Below are 20863 nucleotides of genomic sequence, written 5' to 3'. Positions count from 1 at the left end.
ATCGAGAAGGTCCTCAACACGCACAACAGAGCCGAGCGCAACGAGGGGGAGAATGTAACGGAGTACGGCTTACGGTGGGTGGGTTGGCCATGTTTCTGGCATGGATGGTTATCGGTATAAGTCGTTGCCAATCAGAACTCGAATCGCAACCACGTTGGCGGTGGAACATCGAAATCTTGGCATCAAGTTACATCGAAAGACCGCCCACGCAGAGCTCGACATGACGCACATGGTTTCGACATACACACCCCGCGCGAGGACGGGACAGTTATCACGGCACTGGAAGCATCTCCGAGCCGTGGCATTTTATTGTTTTCTTTGGACATGGGGTGAGGACCACCACTTACGCGACCCACGCCACGTGTTGGAAACGACTCGCCATGATGTTCACGATGCCCTTGTATTCCTTTTTTGATGCCCCGTCTTACCCAGGGAGGAGTCCGGATCCGTCAGTGTGGAAAGGGAAGCAGCAGGAAGACGGCCCCCCTCACATGCTGCCGTCGTCGGTGCAATGTGATTGCATGTCGATCAGCGTCCCACTGCAGAAATCAAGGTCGGGATATATATAAGCTTGCTGCCGCCCCGACATCAACGACATTGAGAGCTCGCGTGAGGTAGCTTCAGCTCAAGTCAACAGCCACGCGGACAAGGCACCCTCACAATGCTCCCAAGACTGGACCTCGCCGCCGTTTGGCTGGCAGCCACGGCTTCTGTTGCTTCGGCCCAGACCTACCGCAGATTCGGCACCTGCCCTTCGCTGGGCTGCGTGATCCCGCCAGACCAGCAAGATTTCTTGCCTGGCCAGGAGTTCGACATCCGTTTCGAGGTTCACGCCCCCAAGAACGGATCCGAGGCATTCAACAATGGTGTCCCCGACGAGAAGTTCACGGCGACCATCTCGAAAGATGGTGGACGTCCGCGAAGCATCGCCGACTTCTTCAAGATCCGCTCTGAGCCCTCGCTTGAGAAGTGGACTTTCTCCTGGTTCGAGGACCTGTTCGCAGAGGACGCAAAGACCCCCTCTGTGGTCAATGTCGCTTCCAAGGCGTACCGTCGTGTGGCGCTGTACGAGCCTGGAACCTACACGGTGACGCTCAACTACTTTTCGGGCAAGAAGACTACGGCGGAATGGACTGTTCGTCCTTTGGCTACCAAGAAGAAGGCCAAGAACGTCATCTTCTTCATTGGCGACGGCATGACGACCAACATGATTACGGCCGCCCGCCTGCTTGCACACAAGACGGTCAACGGCAAGTATCAGACCTTGCTCTCGCTCGACGATTTCCCGGTTCTGGGACACCAAATGGTACGTTCATGACATGGCGCCAGTCGGCGAGGATACAGCGATACTAATGCGTAGTAGACACACTCGATCGACACCTTCATCACTGATTCGGCAAACTCCGCCTCGGCCTTGTACACCGGTCACAAGAGCACTGTCAATGCCCTCGGGTAAGTTTTGTCTTGAACCCGCTGATGCTTTGATGCTTACTGTGGCTTTCAGTGTCTATGCCGACACCTCCCCCGATCCTCAAGATGACCCCAAGGTCGAGACCATCGTCGAAATGTTGGTCCGCATCTGGGGCTCCGCGTGGGGCGCCGTCTCGACTGCCTTCATTGCCGACGCCACGCCGATTGCCCTCTCAGGCCACTCCCGTCTCCGCTCCCAGTATGGCGTCCTCATCGACCAGACCCTCAACGGCGTGCAGAACTACTCGTGGACCAAGACCGACGGCCCCGATGCCTACTTTGGTGGCGGTGCCGACCAGTTCATTGCTGGCCCAGGGTCTTACCAGGGCAAGGACTACTATGCCGAGTTTGCCAAGAAGGGCTACAGCGTCAGCTTGAACAAGACTTCCCTCTTGTCTGCCCCCAATGACAAGAAGGCTCTGGGCATATTCTGCAAGAACAACCTTCCGGTCTGGATCGATAGGCACATCTTCCCCGAGAACCTTGAGATCAACAACGACCCCACTGGCGCCGCCAAGCCTGCGAAGGACCTGCCCGGTCTGAAGGAGATGACGCTCAAGGCTGTTGATATCCTGCACAACCGTGGCGGCAAGGAGGGCTTCTTCCTCATGTCGGAGGCGGCTAGCATTGACAAGCAGATGCACGCGCTGGACTATGACCGTGCCCTGGGTGATCTTTTGGAGTTGGATGATACCATTCGCGCCACTATTGATAAGCTCAAGAAGTTGAGGATCTTGGATGATACTCTGATCGTTGTGTCTGCCGACCACGGTCATGGTTTCGGTATGCTCCTCTCAATGGGCTCAAGCTGATGACAAGTGCTGACAACAAGAACAGATGTTTTTGGCAGCTCGGACACCAAGTATGCCGAGACCCAGGAGGACGAACGCAGCAAGAGGAATGCCATTGGAGTTTACGAGAACTCTGGCTTGTCGCAGTACACGGAGCCCAAGCCTGGTGTTAGCTATGGCACTGGTGCCAACTTCCCCATGAACTGGTATGTATCAATCTTTGTCTGTCTGGGTTAGCAATATGACTAACGGCACTTCTCAACAGGGACCCCCGCTACGTCCTCGCTGCTGGCGTCGGTGCCGCTCCCGATCGTCGTGAAGATTTCGGAATCGGTGCCACCCCTCGTGCTCCCACCACTTCGAGAGGTGGCGAGGCTTATGTGAACGACAAGGATAGGCCCAATGGCTTTGTCGTCAACGGCACCCTTCCGACCAGCGAGAGCCAGGGCGTGCACTCGCTAACCGACGTGCCTGTGTACGCTCGGGGTCCGTGCCAGGAGACATTTGGCGGCACTTACAGCAACATTGATGTATTTTACAAGATTGCCAACTGCTTGGGGTTGGCGCATGGGAGAAACGTGACTGAGGGTGCCGGAAAGAGACATGGAAAGGACAAGGGCAAGGGAAGGGACTAGGGGTTAGGGGTTAGGGTTGGGAATGGGGAGTGGGGAGTGGGCAAAAGTAATGTAATGTGCTGATGTTTGATGAGTATATATTTAGGAAGTGAGTTTTGGGGTTTGGGTGTGTATTGTTATTTTGTTAAGGTACCGAAATAAACAAAAGATAAAGATGGATGTACGGTTTGGGCCGGCAGCCGAGCCGAGACGGAACGGCGCACCCGAGCTGTTGGGACGCGCGCGGCATTGGTTTCCCGCCAACCCCGCATCGTGCTACTGTGCGTCTGCCTCGGTCCGTGTTCTTATAAGTCGTGAGCCGTGGACCTGCACCACGGAGGTCCGGTGTCGCCCGTCGATCGTGTCAACACTTGGTGGCTTCCTTTTCTCACCGCAATCTTTGAGACAGTATATATCACTTACACCACCAGTACCAGTCTCAGTCTCAGCATCACTTTCACAACTCACACACAGCAACACTCATCCTTCACAATGACCACACCACACCCCATCCCCCGCAAGCTCTGGGAGCACCCCGCCCCGGAAACAACCCTCATGCACCGCTTCATGCGCTCCCTCAACCGCCAACACAACCTCTCCCTGTCGTCCTTCTCCGATCTCCACAAGTTCTCCCTCTCCCAACGGTCCCTCTTCTGGTCTGCGGTTTTCGAGGCCTCAGACTACCTCTACTCGGGGTCGTACACCACCGTGGTGGACGAAACAGCCACAATCGACCAAGTCCCCGTCTGGTTTGAAGGTGTCGGCCTCAATTTCGCAGAGAACATGCTCTTCTCCCGTGACCCCAGAAACGGGCAGCAATCAACCAAACATAAAGAAGACGACAAAGTCGCTGTTGTGGAGGTCAGGGAGGGGGGATCAGAGACAAGGGAGGTGACGTACGGGGAAGTTAGGAAAGAAGCGGGGAGGTTGGCGGCCGCGATGCTGAAACGGGGGGTGAAGAAGGGGGATAGGGTCGTTATCGTGGGGGCTAATTCCATCGAGACGCTGCTTGTTTATCTGGCTACCACGTGGGTGGGCGCGGTGTTTAGCAGCAGTTCGACGGATATGGGGGTGAAGGGGATACTGCAGAGGGCGGAGCAGGTTGATCCGGTTTGGGTGTTTATGGATGATGCTGCTTTGTACAACGGCAGGGTGGTGGACTTGCGGGAGAAGATGGGGGAGGTTGTGGCTGGGTTGGGCAACTGCAAGAATTTCAAGGGGGTGGTGGCGATCAGGAGGTTTGAGGAGGCGAGGGATGTGAGGAAGGTTCCGAGGGCGATGACGCTGGATGAGTTTGTTGGTGCGGCGGGGAGGAATCCGACACCGCCGGGGTTTGCGAGGGTTGGGTTTAGTGAGCCGTTGTTGATTTGCTATAGCAGCGGGACGACGGGGACGCCAAAGGCGATTGTGCACTCGGTTGGGGGGATATTGATTAATTATTTCAAGGAGGGGAGGCTGCACGAGCAGATTGGGCCGGACAGTGTTACGTTGCAGTATACCACGACGGGGTGGATCATGTATCTGGCGAATGTTGGGTCGTTGTTGTTTGGGGGGAAGGCGATATTCTATGATGGGTCGCCTTTCCAGCCGGATGCGAAGATCTTGGTCGAACTGGCTGCGAAGCACAAGGCGACAAAGCTGGGCATTTCCCCGAGGTGGATGTTTGAGTTGGCCAAGGCCGGCATCTCACCGAGGGAGATGGCGGATCTGAGTTCGTTGGAGACGGTGTCGTGCACCGGGATGGTCTTGTCGGATCAGCTGTTTGAGTGGTTCTATGATGTTGGCTTTCCCAAGCATGTCCAGTTGGGGAATATCTCTGGCGGCACTGACATTGCTGGGTGCTTTGGCATCATGAACCCACTGACGCCCGTCTACGTTGGAGGGACGCAGGGGCCATCTCTGGGCGTTCACGTTGCCATTTACGACTCCCTTCTTCCAGACGGAGAACCAGGAGTTGAAGTCCCCCACGGCACGCCTGGCGAGCTCGTCGCCGTCAAACCCTTCCCCAACATTCCTTGCGCCTTCTGGGGCGACAAGCTCCCGGTTGCCAGCCCGGGGTCAAAGTACCACAGCTCCTACTTCAACCGCTTCCCCGGGGTTTGGGCCCATGGTGATTTCTGCGTCATCCACCCCGTCACTGGAAACATCTCCTTCCTCGGCAGAGCAGACGGTGTGCTCAACCCCTCCGGTGTCAGATTCGGCTCAGCAGAAATCTACGGCGTTGTCGAGAGGTGGTTTGCCGACAAGATCCAGGACTCCCTCTGCGTGGGGCAGAGGAGGAAGCAAGATGCCGATGAGAGCGTCATGCTTTTCCTGTTGATGAAGCCCGGCCACAAGTTCACAAGGGAGTTGGTAAATGAGTTGAGGAAGAAGATTTCAGACGACCTGAGCAAGAGGCATGTGCCCAAGTACATCTTTGAGACGCCAGAAATCCCGGTAGGCTTCTCCCTTTCATCCTTTTTTCCCCCGCGAGATCCCGGCACTGACACATAACAGACCACCATCAATCTCAAAAAGGTCGAGCTTCCCGTCAAGCAGATCGTCTCCGGCCAGACCATCAAAGCAAGCGGGACCCTCGCCAACCCCCAGAGTCTGGACTTTTACTATCAGTTCGCCAAGGTGGAGGAGCTTGTTGGGCCAAAGGAGAAGCTTTGACCTCGAAATATGGACGAATACATGAACATGGACGGATGAATACCCCAGATCCTCTATAATGACTAGTTATCATAGCGCAATCCTTGACCTCTTTTATGCCATACCATACCAAACCGCCAGCCCATGCTTAATTCAGCCTTATTGATAACCCAACGCCATCGCTAATGTAGTGCAGAAAGGTACACAAAACAGTGTCCATCATGTCGTCGTCCGATTACGTACACTTCTCAAACGTCCACATCCTCTTCACGAAAGAGGCCCTCCTACTCCTCTTCACTCATGTCCATGTCTCCGGCATTCCACGGCCCTTGACCCCTCGCCAGACCTGTTCTCATGCCGCCCCCCCGTCCAGCAATCCCTTTCCCCTTGTCAAGCGATCCCCCTTTTCGCCCCCTGCCGGCAACCCTCTCTCTTGCCGCCTTTTTCCTCTGCTCGACAACCTCCTCAAACCTATCCATCTCCTCATTCCCCTCCCCCGCCTTCCCATCCTCCACCACCACCTCCCCTTCCTCCCCAGGAACCACCAACCCACCCTCCCCCCCCAACCCCAACCCCCCCTCCATGCTCATCTCCAACGCCTTACTCAGCAGCTCAGTAGCAATCGGATCCTGAGGCCAAATCCCCAAAGCCTCATGCAGCACCTCCACCGCGTCACCCGCCCGTCCCAAATCCAAGTAAATCAACCCCTTCGCCGCAAAAACCCCCGCGTCCCTCCCCCCTTCCCTCAGCACAGCATCAAACTCCCCCAACGCCTCCTCCCACATCTTCAGCCTTCTATAAGCATGCCCCAAATTCGTCCTCGCCCCCAGCCAAGCCCCACTCTCACTCTCCGTCTCCTCCGCCACCCGTAACGCCTCCCTAAAAAACGCCGCCGCCTCCTTCGCCCGGTCCTGATGATAACACACAATGCCCATCTCGTTCAGCAACAGCGGATCCTCCCTACAAAGCCCATACCCCGTCCTCAAAAACTCCTCCGCCGCCGTCATGTTGTTCATGGCATGATTCTGCATCCCCAAAAAAACCTGCGGCAGGTGCGTGCCCGTAAACAGCCTTGCCGCGGTGCTGTACGCCGTCACCGCCTGGTCGTGCTCCCCCTCGGCAGCAAACGTGTGCGCAAACCCGATCCAGGCCGGCCCAAAGTTGGGGTCCATCATGCTGGCCTTGCTGAAATACCTCCTCGCCTCGGCAATCTTGCCAGTCGCAAAGTAGTATATCCCCACCGCCAGCCACGAGGCCGGTTCCTCTGGGTAACTATCCGCCAGCTCGTGCGCGATGAGGAACAAGACATTCGTCCGCTTCAGCTCATACAAGCACGCCAGATGGATCGGGTACACCCCAAAGTTGAACCGATCCCCCTCCAGCACCCGCTCCGTCACCGCAAGCGCGTCCTTAAACCTGCACTGCGTGTACAGCTGGTCCGCCCTCGCAAGCATGATGTCCGCGTTTCCTTCCAAGCCGTAATGAGTAGTTAAGCTCTCCACAGCAGTATTAAACGCCATCGGGTGTCGATACTTGGACAGCTGCGTCTGGTAGAGCATGTGCGTGTAATCACCCGGCTCTTCCTCCCCCCTCTCCGAGCCGACAGACCCAAAATCCAACAAGCTCATGAACTCATCCTCCTCATCGGGAGACATGAGGTTATTCTTCACCAGCTGACTAAACGCCTCATAGCACTGAACATCAATCCTCAGCGCATCCTTGTAAGCCTCCTTTGCACGGTCAAAGGCGTTTTGTTTTGCAAAACATAACCCGCGGAGGTGACACATGGCCGCTTCGTATTTTCGTGTTGTCCGCCCTTCATCTTCTTCTTCTTCTTCTTCTTCTTCTTGCTGCCCATCATGGATCCGCAATCTCGACTTTACCTTCCCATCCCCCCCAGCTTTTGTCGTAGTATTATTCCCCGCTGTCCGGCTCGTCTTCCGCCTTGGTCCCTCCTCCCCCCCTGTGCGGGAAAATAAATGCCGCGGGCTGTGCTCACCCAACAGGCTCAACGCTTCAGAGTACAAGCCCTGCTTGATGAGACAGTGCGCGGCCAGGTAGCGGCAGGCGGGGTTGCGATTGATAAGGCTGTGCCGGGAGAGTAAAGAGTGGGCGCGGGTGTGGTTGCCGGCTGCGAAGTGCACTTGGGCGAGGAAGAAGGCGTCGTTGTCGTCTTCTGTTTTGACACAGTTAGTGACGGGAGGGGAGGAGGGCAAGAAGGGAACGGACTCGTCATGGCTAGTAATTTGTCCCCAATAAAAATCGCGGAATCGTACTGGGCTTTGTTCATGGCGTCCTGACGCCAGGAGCGGAGGAATTTCTCCATGTTGGAGTTATTGGAGGAGGAGGATTGGTGCGCGGTCGTTGCCATGCTGATGAGGGCGGGTGGTGGTGGTGGTGGTGGTGATGATGGTTCATGGGTTGGTGTTGGTGGCAGTTTGGGTGTTGGAAACGAATCAAGGTGGATGTCGACATGTGATTGCGCAAATACGGTTTTGTTCGAGTGGTCAAGCAAACCTGCCCAATTGTCGACCACGTCCCTTCCAGGAATCCACCTTGCGACCAAATGTCAATATTTTGCAAGGCGCAAGTGTGATCGACCTGGGGGACGCGGCTGCCAAGAGAGACCCGACGCGATTTGGCGGGGTCGCGAACTCAGGTGAGGTCTTGGAAGGGTGCACGGGCCATATTTCACTTGCCACACTCAAACATTAAACTCCCAGGGTCAGCAAAAGTGTAAACAAAAACATGGCATTATTGGTATCAAACACCCCATAAACCTCAAATCTAATCCCACACCCCGTCACAGAATCCATCTTTTCCCCCCTTCTCCCAAACCCGTAAATAAACCATGACAAATCCTTCGCTGTGATCAACCCATCCATATAACCAATGCAAACGCTCACTCCCATAACCCCCTCAAATAAAATCACTGTGTTATTCATTCTCGTGCCCATCCATCACCAAATCACCCCCCATATCATACACCTTCCCCCTTCCCCCCCTCACAACCAAGGCATCCACAACGGATCCAGCGTAACCGCCAAACTAACCGGATTAACCGCCTTGCTAATCAAGTCAATAACCGTCTGATGCGCCGGCAGGTTCGCCGCTGGAGCCTGCGCCAACGAAACCGCCTTCTTGACCACAATATCGCAGTTCGCCTGCACCGTCTCCCGCAGCTGAGTCTCCGTCAGGCCCGTCGTCCTGTTAGACGTGAACCAAAACATCATCTCGTCCCTCACATACAGCGTCAGGGCATGCTCCAGCTGGAACTGCGGCTCCGTCAGGCACCGCGCAATCGCCATAATGGACGCGGCAAAGATCCCCTCCGTCGCCAGGGGGCCCATCAACGTCTGCATGTTGGGTGTCAGCCGGAAAGGTACGTGCTCCGAGTGGTAAAAGATTGGTCGGTTTTGGGCAATCTGCGAAAGGAGCTCGGAGCCCCAGATGTTGCCCGTCTTTCTGGAAATGTTAAACTTGTTGGGGTATCGCTTGTCGATGTGAAGCGTGTACGTCATAAACGTCAGCGCCGCCAACTGGTAGGCAAACCGGCGACGGAACAGCCAGAACTCGGAAAAGTCGGGGTAGGCCAGCTGGAAGTACTCCAACGCGATGGTGTGGTCGACATATTTTTCCTGAATCGCACGCATTACCTCCAGACGAGCCGTATTCAACTGCTCTTGTTTCTGCTGCGGAGTCAGGGCCTGGTTAGGGTGGGCCGGTCCAGAATGTCCCGAGGGGCCGGAGCGGGAAAAACTTACACCTCCCTTGTTGTCCATGAGCGCTCTAAGCTTTTCCATGGTGTACATGATGGGCTCGTCCTTGGAAATACCGTTCCGACGGCAGTGGTCCTCGTAGATGGCCTGGAGCGAGATCCAAGAAGTGTCCTCCTGAACTAGACGGATTGTTGGCGCAATCGGAATCATCAACGGCAACGTGAACTGCAGATCGCGGCGACGGCTCTCCTTCTTGCTGGCTAGAGTCTGGTTGAGTTGACGGAACAGTTGCAAGACGCGCTCCTCACGACGGCACTGGCGATGGGCAGGATGCTGGACCATAAACGCATGCATGCTTCCGTCATGGCCACGAATCTTGAGACGGCGGTGCGTGGAGCCCGTATTGCGCACAAGGTCGACGTTGGGCAAGAACCGCTCGATCCGGATGAAGTCCTGGTTCTTGTCCTTGTGCTGGAGGTATTGTCCCGGGACCTCGACATCGTCAAACTTTTGGTACCGGAACTCGCTGAGGTGCGGAGAGTAATGCGCAAACGACTCCAGTGGCTGCGGTGTCTGGCGGCGGTCCAGCTTCTCTTCGAACTTGTCGCGCCACTTCCTCAGTTTGTGAATGTACTCATACATGGTGGGTTTAACTCTCACAAAGTCGGCCTCGAAGGAGCTTCGGATGTGAGCTGGGAGTATCGTCTCCGCAAATTTGATAATGTTGGACTCGGTTGCCTGGGGAAGCTTGACCTCTCTGGCGTACAGCTGTGGCGACCGGCTCACATACGACAGGCTGTCGTTGAACAAGGCCACAATCAAGCGGTACGCATCATCATCAGGTGGGCACTTGAAGTGCTTCTGAATCATATCCACCATTGTCTCCATCGACAGAGCCAGCAGAGGGAACGCAGTCTTGAGCACGCTCATGATATCCTCAGTGAGCTCCCAGGGCTGCTTCTTGTGACCTGCTTGCTGCTCGGCCGGCACAGGAGCAGCATTGTTGGGATTGCCGGCCTCCTTAGGCTCAGTCTTGACCTGGTTGGCATCGCCGTTCGCCGTGGCAGGTCTCGACCCATCAGCTCCCTCAGTTTTCGCCCCGGCAGCTCCTGCTTCCTGCTTGGCAACCGCTGGTGACCCGTTAGGCTTGTTGGCAGCAGCAGCAGCAGCTTGCTGACTGCGCTGTCGAGCCTTGTTCTCCTGCGCCTTCTTGATGGCAAGATAGTCTTCCTTGCTGGTGCGAAGCTGGAAGTAAAGCGCCTGAGGGAACGTCTTGGCAATCTTGATGAGAATGGCAAACACCCTCGGCGCCTCTTTGTGCGAGATGCCATTGAGAAGCTGCGGCACAAACGTGATCCACCACCAGACGTGAATATCCCCCTTGAAATCATCAAATCCTCCGGCAATGGTGCCATTGGCATCATCCAGGCTGAGAAGCCAGAGAATCCGAGCGACCAGCTTCCGAGACTTGTAGTTCTTGTAGCTGGAAGCAGCCTGCAGATAGCTCGTCACAGCCTGCTTCGCCGTGCTCAAGTCGGCCGGGTTGTCCTTGAACTTCCGGTCATTGAAGTAGCCCCATTCGGCCCACGCCTTGGCTGCGGTGATGTCATAGTACAACGCCGTGCCGTAGGAGCTGTCGGCCTCCTCCTTCTGGCCAAGCTTCTCCTGGAACATGCCCTTGAGAGTGTAAAACTCGGCCTTTTGTGTCGTGTTGAAGTAGTTGAGGTTGGTGTTGTTGATCACGTCCAAACCGTTGGTAAGCTCATCGGCGTTCTGATAATGGCACTTGGCCTGCTCGCGGAGCTTGAGGAAGGCTTCCTGGATTTCAATGTTGGGGAGCGTGTAGATCCGCGTGAGTTGAGTCACGCAGACATCCGGCAAGGCGTGCTTTCGCGCGACGTGAGCAAAGCGGTTGATAATCCATGCCGTCTCGTGATATCCACGGTAAGCATACGAAGCACCACCAGCATTCTGTCCCTGCGCAGGAACCAGCTGAAGATAGGTGTTGTTGATCAGCCCAAAAATGTGCTGTCTCCAAGTCACCAGATCATGCCAGGCCACAATATCGTCCCATGTATTTGGCAGGCGATCGCGCCACGTCGTGAGTAGCAGCTTGAGCTCGCCCGACTTGACATCAAGGTTCTGCTGGGTGGTGTTGGCAAGGCTCGTGCAGATGATGCTAGCATCGTGCAGCTCGACGAGCTGCTGGAAGTTTTGCAGAACCGGAATATGCGCAGCCGTGAGACGCTCAGGAAGCTGATGCCACTTGCGGATTGACAGTTGAATAGCCTCGTCGACATGACGGTTGAAGTCTTGCAAACTCTCCTGCTTGTGGTAAAACTTGATCAGCGACATAAACGCCCTGAAGAATGCGCGTCTTGGTGTCGGCGCGTCCATGACACCCGCAATTATCGTGTCAAGACCCTCCCTGTTCTCGGCGTTCTGCCAATACTCCTGACTCCGCCAAGCGCACTCAAGCACAAGGTCCTGGAAGTTCTCGTGCTTGGCAAAGTCCTGGAGGACGTCCCACTGTTGAAGCTTCTGCGCGCAAATCACCCACTGGTCCTCCCACAGCATGTACTCCGACTCCGAAAACGGCACGACACCTGTCCTAGCCTTGATTTGCGCGTTTTCATACATGCGCTGAGCCTTCTCCCACATGCCATGCTGCTCATACGACAAGGCGGCATTGCTTTCCACAAACTGGCAACGCCTACGCCAGGTGCCATAAAACAAATCTTCCTCCCCAAGCGAAGCATAAAGCTCAACCAGAGCGTCCAGGTTGCTCTCCCGAACAGCCACCGAGTCGATCTCGGGCTTGATGGCAGCCTTCTCCAGCTGATACAGGGCCGTGTACCACGCATCATATGTCTTGGCCGTGAACTTGAGCACATGAGGCGGGATCTTGCAGTCAGGCCAAGTGCGAACCGCGGCATTCATAAGAGACTGGACCACATTTGGTCTCTTGTCAATCTGGCGGGAGTGGTAATCCTTGGTCAGGAGAGTCACCATTCCGCGCTCGAGATCAGCCCGGTCCTCCTTGGCTGTGGCAGACCAGAACATGGGAAACAAAGCCACCCAAAGCTGGTCGGAAAGCTTGGGATCGATGTGCTGCAACTGAGTGATGGGCTCAAGAACATCACGGACCCTCACGTCACCAATCTCCGAAATGAACCGGCGATGGCTCGCCATGAAAGCCTCATACTTGTCATCAGGAATCAGCTCTGGCTCGCGAGAATCCTTGGCATAAACACCAGCAAGAGCCGAAAGTGGCAGCGTTCGGAAGTCGTCGCTCTGAAGCTGAATCGTGGGGTTCATGTCGACACCACCAAGTAGAAGCTGTGATGCCTGGGCCAGCCAGTACGACTCGCCCAGCGTCTCCCAGTTCTGGTTCAGGATGACATACGCCAGTCGAGTGCTCGCTGTCTTGGACAAGCTCTTGTCAAAGATGGACATGAACTTGTTGCGCATCTCGACATCCTGAGCTCTTGTGCCAATAAGGAACGCATGTTCCAGACGCACCGTGAGCTCCGTCCGCGTGATCTTGGGATCCTCATAGATGCGAATGACGAGGTCCAAAAACTTCATCAGCAGTTTCGGATCTTGGCGATGCTCAAAAGTGACCATCTTGTGCAACACGGCCGTTTTCTCCTTCAAGGACGGCCATGTACCCTCGGAGCGGAACACCCAGCCCTCAACCATCTCCAGGATCTTCTCACACAGCTCGACATGCAACGACTTCTCCACAAGCGTCGCCAACACACTGAGAAAAGGGCGACGGTTGTCTCCAAGGATGTCCATCCGCAAGGCAGTAACCTCGATAGCCTTGAGAATGAGGCACGTCTGGACTTGAAGATCGTACGGCTTCATCTCAGTTGCGCTGCTTTGGCCGTCCGCTGGGCGCGTTCCGGTCGTTGTTTGGGCCACAAAAGCATAATGAGAGACATGGTCCCTGGCCAGCTTTGCCTGCAACGACTTCATGATGGCAGGTATGTGCTGGTCGATCGACTCAGGCCTGCGGCGCCCAAGAGACCATAGGATATTGATACCGGAAACGTAGTTGCCAGCATTCATGCTTTCAGTAGCAATGTTGGACAAAAAAGTGATAATCTCGGAAGTCTGCGCCTCGGTCTCGCCATCAGCATCGGCATCCTCCATGGGGACGTCTTCGGGAACGGCATCAAGAATGCGCTTGACGATCGGTTTGATGCCCAGGTCACCGTGATACCCCCCGTCGTCATAATGCAAGCAGTCCTGGATCTCGGGGTTTTCGCACTTGAGACACTTCTCCAGAATCCGCTGGATCTGGGTCATGTTCTTCTGGATCCAGTCATCAGACTTGAAATTGAGGATGGTCCGAACAACCTGCAGAGTATTGATGATGTTGGTGGTGAACTTGTCGTCAAACTTGGGACTTTCCTTGTCCCCGGATGGCTCCGCCGTGAGAACAGCTACAGCCTTGTCGCTGACAAGAACGAGATCAGTGACGTTGGGGAACAAGTCTACTTCGAGATCTCCCCAGTACTGAGGCTGCAAAAGGTTGTAAAGCAGGGTCAGGGCCTTGCAGCACAGATCAGTCGAAGGCGGAGCCGGTGCGGGAAGAGATGGTGTCGCGGCGGCATGCGGCCTTGCAGAGGGAAGCGGGTAACGCTCATTGAGCTGAGCAATGAACTCCACCAGATACTTGATCATCTTCTGACGGGCCAACGCAGGAATCTGGTATTCACCACGCTCCGGCTGTCTAGTGGCCGAAGGAGAAGAGCCTGTGGCGTCCTCAAGCCTCCGCTTCTTCGTATTTGGTGACTCGGACAAGGCACGAGGTGGCTCGGTGGGCTTCCCTTCCACCCTTTGCTTCTCCCACTCCCAGATGAGCCACATCATGTTCAACGCAAGCTTCTTGCTTTCGTTGGATGGGTTCGGAGGAGACGCGACCTTGCGGAGACACTGAATAATGACCATGGCGAACTTATCACGGGAATCGTAGAACAGGGTCGGATGCCGGACCAAAAACTGGAAAATGCAAGCGATCTGCTGTGCGTTCTGGCTCTCCTCGGCCAAAATCCGGCGGGGTGCCATAGCCCAAGGCGGGTTTCGATCACCTGGACTGACCGCGCAATGCTTGGGCATAACAGGTGCCATCAACTCCAATGCCTGCGTGACGAGGGACCGCCCCTCGTTCTGGTTTGTCTTTAGCAAAGACGAGTAAATCTGGGTCACGATCTTGACGGGTGTTTCGTAATGGGCGATGAAGTAACCTATTACCACATACGCCGCATGCTTGTTGATAACATCATCCAGACGGATGTACGTCCAGCCAAACTTGATGAAGTCTTTCCTAAAAGATTCAAGCATCCCACTGTGATACTTGACGAGCATCGCCGAAAGCTGCAGTACCTCCATTCTCGTGTGATCGATGCGGGGCTGAGAAAGGTCGTCATGGGGGCCCGTTGGATTCGCCCTCCAGATCTTGGTGTTGATCGAGTCAATTACGGACTTGTCCAGGAACTTTGGGCCAGTGGTCTTGTTAGGCCAGTGGCGCATGACGTCCATCGCGAGAATCGGGTTGACAATGTTGTGGATGAGATACCATTTCGTCCGCTGAGAGGCCGTTCTCCCCGCATAGATGTCAAGACACCGCAGCACCACCGCTCTCCAGAAATCGATACTGTTGCTGCAGATGATGTGCTTGTAAATGTGCGAGAGCAGAACCTGCGTCTCGCGGAAGTCATCGGCAGTGACAGACTCGATCAAGCTGAGTAATGGCTCCAAGTCCTCAGGCTTGCGCTCCAGAGCCTTGGTGAGGATGCTCATGAGCTGTTCAGATGCTTGATCAGCTGGCAGGCGCAGATATGGTGGCAAGGAGTTGTTCTTCAAACTGCGTTCAAGCTCCTTGCCGACCTGCTTGAGCCAGTCGATGCGCTCCTTGCCGTCCAACCAGTACATGAGGTTGGAGCTGGGGAACTGGCAGAGAGCATCCAGCAGGTTGATAGTGTTGACAATGGCAACGAACTTGTTGTCCTTGTTCTGCTGGCCAGCCGTGATGCACTTTTTCATGATGGTGTCCACATTCGCAGCACCCCACGCCCGGAGCTCCTGGCTGTCTGGGTGTCGGAGAGCCTGGGACATGAACCGGCCATATTTCAGCTCGTCCAACTTGCCAATAAACATGGCCCATACATCAGTAGCATACTTGTTGAGGTAGCGGTAAAGTGGCACACGGAAAGGGCTGAGATGAGTCCGTCTCAGCTTCTCTTCCAGGTCAAGGACGTTGTCAACAACCCGCTCCTTGAAGTGCCTGGCAGCATCCGGCAGCAAGTGGAAGATGTTGAACACGGCAGCAATGACCTTCATCGACTGCTGTTGCTCGAAAAAGGTAAAGGATGCCTCCTGCAGGAAGGCCGGATCGGCGATCTGCTTGATGTGATCCAGTAGACGGGAACCGATCTCGACCTTGAAATAAGTCGTCAAGAGTCTAAGCAACCGGGCAAGATTCTCCAAACTATGGACAGTCAATCGCTTGGCGTCCTGAAGACTAGCGAGAACAGGCCGAAGCCCGGACTGGAGCAGATCTTTGGGAAGCTTGGTCGTATGCTGGAGGACAGACCTTAAAGCATTGTTGGCTGCCTCGATCGTAGGCTGAGAGTCCGAGTAGAGGCACTTAAAAAACACGCCGACAACCTTGCCCCTCGTCGGGTTATTCTGCCCTTGCCCAAACTCATCGAAGCTCATGGCGCTGCTGAGAATCTTGATGCAAGAGACACGGAGATTCACAATGAAGTGCTGTGTCCTGAACTCGAGGGCCTTCTGAGCGAGCGAATCATCACTGGCATCAGCCAGAGCCAGAGACTCCATAAGCAGTCTGTTGAGATCGCTGTCAAAGGGGACGAAATCCTTCTTGAGAGACATGTAGTAGGAGACGGCATCCACAAAGCCGATCTGAATGGCGAATGGAAGCGCGCGCAGAGGCTTGTTGAAAATCGGCCGCAGCAACTGTGCCTTGTTTGGCTCAAGCAACTCCCACACCTCGGCGCCAGCAGCTTTGGCGATCAACTCGAGGGAACGGCGTGCCGTCTCACGCACATGGCGGTTCATATGGGACAGCTCCCCATTCAGCATCACAATGATATTGGGAATGCGAGCAAACTTTGGGTTGACCTGCGACTGGGGTGTCGGTGGCTGTGGTTGTTGTCCTGCAGCAGGAGTCGGTGGCTGTTGATGGAAGCAGTCTGACTTTTTGATCCCTTTGGTGAGTCTAGTCAGGAGCATCTCAAGGGTGACCTGCGCTGATCTTCTGGTCTTCTCTGACAGATCCTGAGGCATATCCTTGATGACGTACATTAAAGCACGTACGAAGTCCATCTGCTTCGACACAACCCATTGATCTCCGAGATCAATGTCATTGAGCAAGTACTTGATCCCCAGCGTGCCTCCAGTCTTGGTGAACCACTCCTCCTCATAGCATCCATGGCAAAAGGCAGACGCCAGGGTGTTGAAGAAGGCGAGACGCGAAACATTTTTGGCGTCGTTGAAGATGGTGAGGGCCGAATTGTACACCTCCTTAATCATACGTTCGGCTGCTTCTCTGATCTCGGGGTTCTCTGATGCAAGCGAGTCCAGAATTGCGTCGGAAAACACCCGAGAGTCAAGGAATAGAGGTCCCTCGCCCGCTTTGTGGTCAAACGGGCTGACCAATCTCTTCATGTCAACCAGTGCTCGTCCAACCTCGACAATGGTGAAATGCCGAGCAAGATTCATGAGAAAGCCATCCACCTCCGACTTGAAGGCTGGGATAGACTCGGCAAACACAAGCGCCTTGATGAGCCGCTTCAGCAGCGCCTCTTCCTCGTTCTTCTTGACAATTGATCGCTCCCGATCGGTGGTTTCAAAGGCAGAAATATCGACAGCCCTGTTGCGTTTCACCAAGTCCTGCGCCTGGAGCCGTACCAGACGGGGAAGATCATCCGGAAGGTTGTCAAACCCGATGCGGAGCTTCACCTGGGCCGTGATGAGACTCAAGGCCTGCTTCTTGTAGTAGGCATCATATTGTTTGGCCGCAACACTTGACAGGCCTTTCCCCGGCTTTGGCGTTTCCATCAATTTCTGAACAGCCAGGTCAATTCCGAGATGGGCTGGGAAAGCTCTGTCTCTCTTCGACCCAATCAATCTCACGTCAAAGCTGGCACGATCATCGACGTATTGCTCAAACGTCACAGGCAGCGCGTCGGTCATGAACTTCCTGTTGCGACCTCCAAGCTTTCCGAGAATTCTCAGCGTGGTGTGGGCGTGGAAGTGACTGTAAGGGTGCGGCTTGAGGTGATCAAACAAGGCGGTCATGAGATCATCGATAACGGGTGCCATGATGGGATCTAGGTAGTCAGCCGTGAGGTTGTCAACGCAGAGCTCCAATGTCCGAAGACCTTGTCCCACCAAGTCTGTACCTGCCCGAAGCGCTACTACCAGAGGGCGCATCAGGTAACTCAAGTGAGGCAGGAGGTTGCTCAGCCTTGCGGGCACCGTAAGACAAAGTTCGACGTAGAGATCACGCTCGGATGGCTTGCGGGCAGCCAGCAGGAGGTTGTTCAGCACATCCAGCAGCATTTCCAACAGCGGCAATATCTGCTTGTAGAGATGCTCGAATTTGCCACCTCCAATACTTCTGAACAAGGAGCGAAGCAGGAAGAAATAATTCATCGGTTCCTCCGCCTTGGTCGACAGCTCAATGGACTTGGTCACGATATCCACCACATGAGGTAGCAGAACCTGCTCGTTGGACGAGGCGAACAGGGTAACCGCCATGAAGGCCAGTTTGAAGAGCCGCAGGAGAATGGCCGACTTCTTGATGTCGGCCGAGCCAACATCTTCGATCCGCTCCATAAGAAAGCGCAGAAGCATGCCGCAGAAGCTTGGGGAAGTGGCCTCGCTGGCCAGGAAGAACTGGGGAATGTGCAGGAGCGCCGTGTGCTCGTGCATCATTTCATAAAGTCGTGGAATTTCCTGTTGGAAGACCTCGTGGAAAGTAGCGGCATCAATGCAGTGGAAAACCGTCGCAAAAGTCTCCAAGAGGTCCTTTTCCTCCTTTCCACTAGAAACCATGTAGAAATTCGCCATGAACTCTACTGGGGAGCTGTACAGCGACTCGGTGACCGGCTTCTCGATTTCGTAGTATCTGAAAACGTAGGCGCCTTCGCGGAACAGCTTGATAATGACCTTGACCTCCTCGGCAGTAAATCCATGGGCAACTTCTGCCCATGGATGAGGGGCACCTGTCAAGTCAACACTGCCCTGTGGATTGCAACTCTTCAGCTGGTAGACGGTATTCTTGAGCCCGTTCATCAGGTTCTTGAACAGAAATTTGTTGTCGACCACCGGATCCGCAGCCCTGTCGCGAGGGTTTGTTGTCTTGATGGGCATCGCAGTGAAAATGTCGATTTCGTCCCACTCTGGCGGGTGCTTCTTGTCGGCCAAATATGTCTCGGGGAAGAGGCCAGCCGTTTGCAGGGCGTATAGCTTGGACAACTTGACCGCGTTGTGATATTGTCTGTTCATGGCAGCGAACTTGTCGCCAATGGCGTTCAGAATCATGATGAGATAATGCCTCGCGTCCACCTTGTTTGGCAAGCGTGCTATGCACTCAGCCATGTTGAGGAGAAGCTTCGCGCTCATGGTCTGGAAGCTGGTGCCCGGGAAATTATCCTGCAGATTGCGAGTGTACACTTCCACCGTCTTGCGGATTTGTTCTGGCGTGAGGCTCTCTCGAACGTGATGGATAAGGTCAGCCAGCATACTGTACGCTAGAGGTCTCATGGTCTCATGGACAGTAAGGCCATCTCCAATCAGCGTTCGCTCTTCCAACAATTCGTCGATCTTGGGCAGGAAGATTTTCCGGAAATTGAAGTTAATAATGTGCCGGATGGCCACCAGCAATTCTTTCCGCGCGCTAGACTTTTCCCTCGGACAGTCCTTGAGCAGGCGAACGACGATGTCTGGTAGAGAGGGCAGAAAGTCTGTGAGTTGTTGCGAGTACTGTCTCAGCAGGTAGGCCAGAAAACTCATGGTCTTCACCTGGGCGGTGATGAAGTCTCCAAAGGCGGCCCGATTCTTAATGTTTGGGCTGACACCTGTGTGGATGGTCCCTCGCGCCGCGGCATCTTTGTGTGCTTGATCCTGAGCTTTCGCTTGGCAGCTCAGGGCAGACTTGATCAAGGGTACAAAGGCCTTGACGTTTTGCGCAACCGTGTTCCTGTAGACCTGGAATATCGACACAACAATAATGGGACATTCGGACAGGACTTTGAAAGATTGCATGCCCTTGAGTAGCGGCCTGTTGGACTGCTGATTAGCATCGGCATTGAAATCGGGAGGACCACCAGTAGCGACTGGAGATCCTGGTCTCGGCGACTGCTGATGCGGCGGAAAGGCAGCCTGCGTACTACCGGGGGTAGACGGTGCACCTGGTGGACCGGTAGACGACGTGTTGTCGATCTGTTCCCTCACCACTCTATCCAATTGCTCAAACAGATCCTGGATCAAGCTCAGGAAGGTCTGTACTTTTGAACCGAGCACCGCATGTTGATGGCGCATGATATCCGAGATGGTCTTGATGCATATTATGGCATTGTCCTCGTTATCGGTTCGGACCAGGGTCATTAAGAGATCGACGACTTCTTCGGCATACGGCGCGAAGGGCTCGGGTGGTGACGGCTGGGTCGGAAGACGGTGGAGGATTTCTAGCACGCAGTTGCGCAGTCTCTGGGCGTTCGCCTGCTCGGGCGTGTTCGCTTGGAAGATGCATGGTGATCGGAGAATGATGATGAAGGCGGGCATCAATCGCTTCAGGAAATTCGGGTAGACCTGGCCAGTGGTATAGTGTTCGAGCTGGTCGCGCAGGGCCGTTGCTGCTTCGACCTTGACCCGAAGCTCTGCCAAACACGCTCAGGTCAGCTTGGACTGCAAAAATGCAACGGCATGATAAGTAGGCAGCCTTACCGATGTCAGGGACACTGAGCTTCCGCACAATGTCTTCGAAGGTCCCGCTCGACATGGCTGCGACATTCACCTCCTCGGCAGGTCACAAGTCGACAACCCGGTCGATGCGCAGCACGGTCGATAATGGTAATTGAAGTTTGATATTGACGGCTTTTAACTATCTATGCGGGCGATTAGTCCTCCGCTGTGCGATGGGTAGGAGCAACCTCGTTTAGGTGTGTGGGTTGGTTGTGGGTGAGGCGCCTGATGGTCGAACTGGAAGAAGCTCTGGGAAGCTTCAAGTTTGTCGCATTTGAGAAGACTCACTTTGGAATCTCCATCAGCGCAGTGAAATTAATAAACAGCTGCAAACTACTAGACTTTTGTAAAATCTCTGCAGAGGCGGAGGGATCGTGACTATTAAAAAGTATTCCCGGCGTTGGGTGGGAAGTGTAAAGTTGAAGACGAAGGAAGGGGTATCTTGAAAGTCAGAAAGTGACAAGTGAATTAACTGATGGAAGGCTGCGCTCCACGCTTCCCGCGTGTCAATGGAAAAATCCCAGGCCGTCGCGAAGCTGGGGGATGCGGCCGCGAAATCAAAGTGCGCTAGGCTCCGCACCATCAATCTTCCGAAGAATATGGAGGGGCCTTCTAGAAGCTGAGTGGCTGT

At 54.8% G+C, this 20863-nt stretch overlaps 4 protein-coding genes across 4 annotated transcripts; 2 read left to right on the top strand and 2 right to left on the bottom strand.

Annotated features, from left to right (window-relative positions):
* Positions 1-661: 661 nt before the first annotated feature.
* On the top strand, positions 662-2896 carry QC761_208640 (uncharacterized protein; the record flags this gene model as incomplete). Its single annotated transcript, XM_062876603.1, has 5 exons — positions 662-1306; positions 1364-1452; positions 1505-2253; positions 2308-2467; positions 2527-2896. 5 exons carry the CDS (start codon positions 662-664, stop codon positions 2894-2896), a joined length of 2013 nt encoding a protein of 670 aa, XP_062735208.1.
* Positions 2897-3367: 471 nt separating this feature from the next.
* QC761_208630 (uncharacterized protein) lies at positions 3368-5576 on the top strand (the record flags this gene model as incomplete). Its single annotated transcript, XM_062876602.1, has 2 exons — positions 3368-5311; positions 5372-5576. The coding sequence occupies 2 exons, from the start codon at positions 3368-3370 to the stop codon at positions 5528-5530; spliced, it is 2103 nt and encodes a 700-aa protein (XP_062735207.1). The 3' UTR covers positions 5531-5576.
* A 217-nt stretch (positions 5577-5793) lies between these two features.
* cut9 (anaphase-promoting complex subunit Cut9) lies at positions 5794-7880 on the bottom strand (the record flags this gene model as incomplete). Its single annotated transcript, XM_062876601.1, has 2 exons — positions 5794-7685; positions 7739-7880. 2 exons carry the CDS (start codon positions 7878-7880, stop codon positions 5794-5796), a joined length of 2034 nt encoding a protein of 677 aa, XP_062735206.1.
* A 634-nt stretch (positions 7881-8514) lies between these two features.
* On the bottom strand, positions 8515-20735 carry TRA1 (transcription-associated protein 1; the record flags this gene model as incomplete). The annotated part of the gene is made up of 3 exons (XM_062876600.1): positions 20521-20735; positions 20215-20375; positions 8515-20147 (listed from the first exon to the last, which is right to left on the bottom strand). Exons 2-3 carry the CDS (start codon positions 20267-20269, stop codon positions 8515-8517), a joined length of 11688 nt encoding a protein of 3895 aa, XP_062735205.1. The 5' UTR covers positions 20270-20375; positions 20521-20735.
* Between the last annotated feature and the right edge of the window lie 128 nt (positions 20736-20863).

Source organism: Podospora bellae-mahoneyi, chromosome 2 (assembly GCF_035222275.1).
Source record: "Podospora bellae-mahoneyi strain CBS 112042 chromosome 2, whole genome shotgun sequence".
Classification (NCBI taxonomy): Eukaryota; Fungi; Ascomycota; class Sordariomycetes; order Sordariales; family Podosporaceae; genus Podospora; species Podospora bellae-mahoneyi.
The sequence above is the reverse complement of the archived record's forward strand: the minus strand, read 5'-3'. Positions and strand labels throughout refer to the sequence as shown.